Source organism: Pieris napi, chromosome 8 (genome assembly GCF_905475465.1).
Source record: "Pieris napi chromosome 8, ilPieNapi1.2, whole genome shotgun sequence".
NCBI classification, from domain to species: domain Eukaryota; kingdom Metazoa; phylum Arthropoda; class Insecta; order Lepidoptera; family Pieridae; genus Pieris; species Pieris napi.
This window is the reverse complement of record NC_062241.1, coordinates 10,196,003-10,202,091: the sequence shown is the minus strand read 5'-3', so window position 1 is coordinate 10,202,091 and position 6,089 is coordinate 10,196,003. Positions and strand designations below refer to the sequence as shown.

General features: G+C 33.3%; 1 protein-coding gene across 2 annotated transcripts; it reads right to left on the bottom strand.

Annotated features, from left to right (window-relative positions):
• Positions 1 to 378: 378 nt before the first annotated feature.
• On the bottom strand, positions 379 to 3,718 carry LOC125051806. Of its 2 annotated transcripts, none has more exons than XM_047652371.1 (4): positions 3,473 to 3,718; positions 2,205 to 2,438; positions 1,409 to 1,544; positions 379 to 591 (listed from the first exon to the last, which is right to left on the bottom strand). In XM_047652371.1, the coding sequence occupies exons 1-4, from the start codon at positions 3,559 to 3,561 to the stop codon at positions 430 to 432; spliced, it is 621 nt and encodes a 206-aa protein (XP_047508327.1). In that variant the 5' UTR covers positions 3,562 to 3,718; the 3' UTR covers positions 379 to 429. The 2 variants fall into 2 exon arrangements, with proteins under 2 accessions (XP_047508327.1, XP_047508328.1); XM_047652372.1 differs by having other exon boundaries at positions 2,205 to 2,426.
• Between the last annotated feature and the right edge of the window lie 2,371 nt (positions 3,719 to 6,089).

Below are 6,089 nucleotides of genomic sequence, written 5' to 3'. Positions count from 1 at the left end.
AACGCTCTCCGATAAAACTATCTTCGATCGATTCTTGACGAATAAGTTCTAGAAGCAGATTGTAGATGTCGCTACTCATAAAATCCAAAACATAGTATTATCATACCACCAAACTTAGGGTCTGTTTCACAATGTACGGATAAGTTCTACATAAGTTCCAAATTAGTTATTTATTACTTATTGGTAGGATAAACACTATTGTTGCGTTTCACGAATGTCAGATAGCGCTATTCGTCACATAAAGTCCATCATAAGCTATGAGTCCGATGAAAGTCAAATAGCACAATTTATCATCCAAATAATTTATGTGTTGCATTTATCCATACAGACCCTTAATCAAATAAAATATACAAATTAATAAATAATAAAACAACTTTAAACAATACAAAATCTATTTGACAAATTGTGACATAACAACTCGCACCAAAATCATACAATTGTGACTTTAACGACAGTCTGTAACAACAAAAGAATTGTGACAAAGAAGAGAACAGAGGTTGGTAGCGGTTTGTCAGTTTTATTCTCTTGGGCCAATGCTCGTGGGGCAATCACTGTCGGCATGGCGAACGCTTGGTTGTTACAACGATTAAGCTGAAAATAAACGGTTCAAATAAGAATTTTTAATAAAAACAAAGCCCTACACCAAAGTGCTCATTTGTCTCTTTCTGGTTAACTATGCACATGCTCCAATAGAAAGAGACAAAAGCCCTTCAATCAAAATATCAAAACACGTAATGAATTAATTTATGAGTAAAGAGGTTGGTTAGACTCTAATATATTTGAATATATATCGTATAACAAAGAAAAATAAATAGTATTAAAAATCTTGTTCTTTTTACGCGCGCAGGACGGTCAACGGGCAGAGCTCATCTGATGTTAAGTGATACCGCCGCCCATGGACACTCTCAATGCCAGAGGGCGTTGCCGTTTTTGAGAATTGGTACGCTCTTTTCTTACCCGAAGTAAAATTGGTTGATTATATAGAAATACTTCAGTGGGTAGCTGGCTCCACACAGTTGTGGTGCGCGAGGGAGTTTTCCCTTAAGAAACGCTCAATTGTGGAACGACGTCTGGTGATGAAACCCAGCTGCAGGTATTAATCCAAACAACTCCTCTGAACACTGTCCATGGTAAATGCGGTAGAAGATGCAGAGTGACCCCACATCTCTACGCAACGCCAAAGGATCAAGCCGCTCGGAGAGGGATTGGTCGTCGACGATTCGAACCGCTCTGCGATGAATACGGTCAAGTGGAAGGAGCTGGTACTGGGGAGCCCCCGCCAAGAGGTGAGAGCAGTACTCCATGTGGGGCCGAATTTGCGCTTTATATATATTAGAAACTAATAAAGTACTTTTGTTAACAAGCTTTAATAAAGTGTTAAAAATGCCATATTTTCTAAGTAATATACCTCGCAGCATGTAGTGTCCGGGGAGCCCAAACAGCCCGATCGGCACCCGCGGACGACAGCCTCATATGTATTACCCTTTGACGTGACTGACGTTACGCACTTCTCATCCACACTATGACATGTCATTGTGTGCACTCTGGGAATAATGTTATTTCAAAATTAAAGTACCACCAAAATTTATTGTTATTAATCAAAAATGTATTGATGAATTTGTATCTCGACATCATAGCGTAAACGTAAACGTAAACAATTTGGCAATAAAAGAGCGTTAATAGACTATTTTATTTTTGTTGGAATCAAACTTCTTCATAATAGATATAAAGCGAAGCGAGACTCGTTGATCAAAACTGATGGAAAGTCCCTTTGTATCCTTAATTTTCTAACATTTTTCATTAGCAAAGACTGTTTCCGAAAAGCATTCGGTAGGACCATAAGCAGTTTTTTGAATTTCAATTAAAATATTTTAGTTTTACTGAGGAGCAGAATGTTCCACAGCGCTGGTCATTCTGCCAGAGACCACAGCAGCTAGTTTGTTGTAGTTGACTCAGTCCCAAAAAAAACTCAGTCGAGTTTATTAAGATTTTTGTGATTTTTAAGATAACCTTTTAATACGCATACTATGACAACACTACTTACTCTAAAAAAATAGTTATTAAAAATTCAATGAATAATTATATGAATAATATTACCATTTCATGCTCTTTTATCTATCGTTTATTCCATACGACACGGTTTTCTATGGTAAAAAATTCAAATACATTATTTATTCTAATAAAAGAACCCAGCAGCAACTAACCTATATTTCGTTGGATCCAAACAAGCCCGGAGGGGGGATTCTGGTTTGTAAGCACATACATAACACTCCAAGGGCCGTCGCTTCGTTGTTCTTGTGACTGCCGTTCTCGGGCTCGTCTGCATCAAGACCGCCGGTGCCCTACGACCTGGAGGCTCCTTTTCTATTGGTTCATCATCCTCATCGTCGTCGTCACCGTCATCATCTTCTTCCTCATCACCCCGACTGGAAGATTTCCTATCTTGATATTAATATTAAAGGCCCGGTTTGGAGCACTCATGCGGCTTTTGTGCGTAAGGTATATTTATGTAATTGATAATACAATAAAAAGCCTACAGTATTTCATAATCATTATAACTGATATTCCGTCTGGGCTTACTAGAGGATAGATATAAATTGTACCAAGAATAATTCGTAATATTATTGTATAGCTGAAGCCAAATGTTTAAAAGATTACTGTAAAAAAATTAAACATGTGTGTGTAATGTTTTAAAAATGCTACATGACGGTATTGAATTAATTTCGAATAAAAAATAAATTTCTTTATAAAAAAGATCTTAAAACCATAATACATAACACAGAGTACGGAAAGATTTTCATGATGTAAATAAAATCATTACTTAGCTGAAGATCGGGATTTATAGGCATTATTGTTTTTAACAGATACATACTTCAAATTCTGTTAAAGTAACGGTTCGTTGGCACAATTTATCCTTTAAATAAGCGTTGTGTACATTTCTATATTCTTAACATAAAGAAAGGGACACATTTGTCAATCCTTAGATAAGGAGAAAATTAGAATGGAAACAATAAGAGAAAATATCCTGATAAGGTACGAACGAATACTTTTCTTTTAAAATAGTTCACAATACGCACAAACACTAAGAAATGATCTATGGATGCGTCTAGCAAAACCGAAGCAAACCAAAAAAGTAAGTAAATCAAATGTAAAGCTGCCGAGTTACATACAATACCACCCTCAACAAAATTTATACTTAAAATAAAAAATATATATTTCAAACAAGTACGTTACTGGAAATAATTAGTCGGATTCACCTCATGCGGAGACGCAAGAAAAAATGCTTGGTTGTAACCAGTATTGGTTTACTATAATTGACATTCAGGAGACTAAAATTTTCGCTATTTGAAATGTAATTATTAAGGTAGCTAAATCTTTCACCTTAACTTTTTAGTTGTGTAGCTTTTATTAAAAACAGTATGAGTATATATGGACTAAATTGCCGTAAGAACAAAGGCTGAAAGTCACTTACTCCTCCTCTTCCTCATCTTCTCTCGGTGTTATCCTTGTGGGCAGCAACAATAACATCGCCAGGAGAAAACAAGTCCTCCAACGACACATATTACTTATTTACCAATAATTTAATATAGGTTCGGGTTACACGTTAATTTTGTCCAGGATTTTGTCATTTTATTACGAAATTTTGCTCATTGTATCTTTTGATAATTTACAACTGACGTCGACTTGTAATCAATTCATGTTTGGAATGTTTCGTTGTTTTTCTTCTGACAAATTAAATAAAAACTCTATCATATCAAAAAGCATAGAGCTGTAGCGAATCGTAGATACGCACTAATCTACATACTATTTTGTGTAGTATTTTCTATAAGATTTTGATGTATGTGTTAACATAAAGATAGGACACTAAGAAAAGAAGAAAACGGACGTCACTCAGAACAGACTTTTAAGGACCTGTCCTATCGCTAAACTCCAAAAAAGTACATTATTTCTTTCCATTTTTCGTCATCGTTTCTTGAAGTAGGGCGAATGGAAAAAATATATGGTGGAGTTGAGTAGTTTATGTATCTATTTTGAAAGATCGATACACAATTTAAATAACTTCGCTCGATAGAAAAAAAATCCAAACATAGGCAATTTTTAACACTTTGAATTCATTTTAAGACGAAAATGTATATAGAACATAATTTTGAAATTTACACGATATATTTAATCGCAAGCCAAGTAATCCATTTCAGAAAAAAAAATGATAAAATTACATTAATTTATGTTTTACATAGCTAATTGTTATTACGGGCCGACGCGACGCGCCTCTCTGCGCACCGCAGTCCACCCCGAGACACTGACACAGCAATTCGTGCTGGGATAGGGCCTTAAGACGAGTGATATTCATGTTTTTTCCCTTGAGCGTTTCTATGAGAATATAAATTAATTACTGTTGTTTGTGAAGAATAAACTAATTAACAAAGATAAAAATGGGTTGTGATTTATAACAAGTTAGAGCATCCCATAGAGCTATATGACGAATACTCAAATGTTTTTAAGATAATATAAAGTACTTGAAAATTAATTTGTATAGTGGTTAAAAAGTATCTAAACGGATTTTGTTAGCTATAGTTTTTTCTAATTCACTAGCGCTATCTATGAATACAACTTGGAAGTAGCTACTCACAACTAGATGTCTCTGAAAGAGAATTGAGTATTGAAATTCTTAACTGACAGAAAATACAATTTTCTATTGAAATATATTTTAATATGATACGTATAAAATAGACGTAGCTGAATAAAAAAAAGTGTGTTTGTACAACGTACACATGTCAGAAGTAAAACTTCTTTGGCAAACTAATTTTTAAGTCTTGTTCATATTTATATAAATCTAATACTTTAGATTTCCGAGACTTAGAGGTAGGAAAAAGGGAAGATATGTTAGAAATTTAATTGTCATTTAAAGTGTCAAAAATTAATACAAATTATAATTTAATTTTTTAAATTTATTTCTTCGATAGTAGAAACACGCGGCATTTTAATTTACAATTCGTGATGTGAGATTTATTTTGCATAAAATATAAAATACAAATATTTCATAATTTTAAACATAGAATTTCTATAAGATAATTCGCCCTTCTCACTCTCTCGCAATCGGTCTTAATCGCTCTCTCCCTTTTCTTCGACGAAAACGCTGCACATCTTTGTGACGTTTCCGTAAAAGTTTACCCTCATGCGCCTAAAGAAGTTTTACTTCAAAAAATACAAAGTAAGGTAAGGATTACAAATTGTAATATCTCGAAGTCAGGCTTTTAACAATAACATTTTGGTTTTGATCTTAGTCTAATTGCATAAAGACTCTTCGGCCATATCATTATAAGTATCAAGGAATAGGATCAATTATATTATTATAATTAATTTTCTGGTATTTCAGTAATATCACATAGAAGTATAGGCAAACTATGCTATAAGACATACGGAATCTATAAGAAAAGTAATTCTAATTACCTTGAGAATATATTCCAATATATTTATTTGTTTGGTTTGTGGACTTAGTAGACTTCCATATATAAATGTGATGATCGTATAAGAAAATTAGGCGCTATGTTAGCCGCCATCAAAACCCGACTAATATCAAGGCGCATTTTCTTTAAAAGTTTGACCGAAAAGTTTGTTGCATAAAAAATCTTACTTGTTTGTTTTGATTTCACGTTTCTTTCTGTTGCTGTATTTAATGGATTTTTTTTAAATAAAACATTGAAATTATATTATAAAAAAAACAAAAACTGATTTTAATTAAACTTAGACTTAAATTGATATACGAATTTTTACGGAAAACATGTACACGATTTTACTTCGTTACAATGATTTCCTTGTCCACGTTCAATACTTACAAAATATCTGTATCGAGACTTAAGCCATAAGGTGAGTCTTGAACATTAACGTTATGAAATGTGTTAGTAAATAATTATATAGATACTTAGTTTTGCAAATACTGTGGGCCTACCATGAACTATCTTAAAAATATCCAGTGGAGATGCTGATGAGTTTAGGTTCCTAAATTCAATCTCATTTTAATAATAATATAATAAAGTAAGTATAATAATAAATAAAGAACGATAGTTTTGTTTGTGGCTTCTATATCA

Excerpts from the sequence above, each read along its gene's own strand:
- LOC125051806 (XM_047652371.1), bottom strand. The coding sequence starts at position 3,561 with ATGTGTCGTTGGAGGACTTGTTTTCTCCTGGCGATGTTATTGTTGCTG. Across the intron at positions 1,545-2,204 it reads TTGGATCCAACGAAATATAG|AGTGCACACAATGACATGTC; the intron begins GTTAGTTGCTGC and ends CATTATTCCCAG. Across the intron at positions 592-1,408 it reads CGGACACTACATGCTGCGAG|CTTAATCGTTGTAACAACCA; the intron begins GTATATTACTTA and ends GTTTATTTTCAG.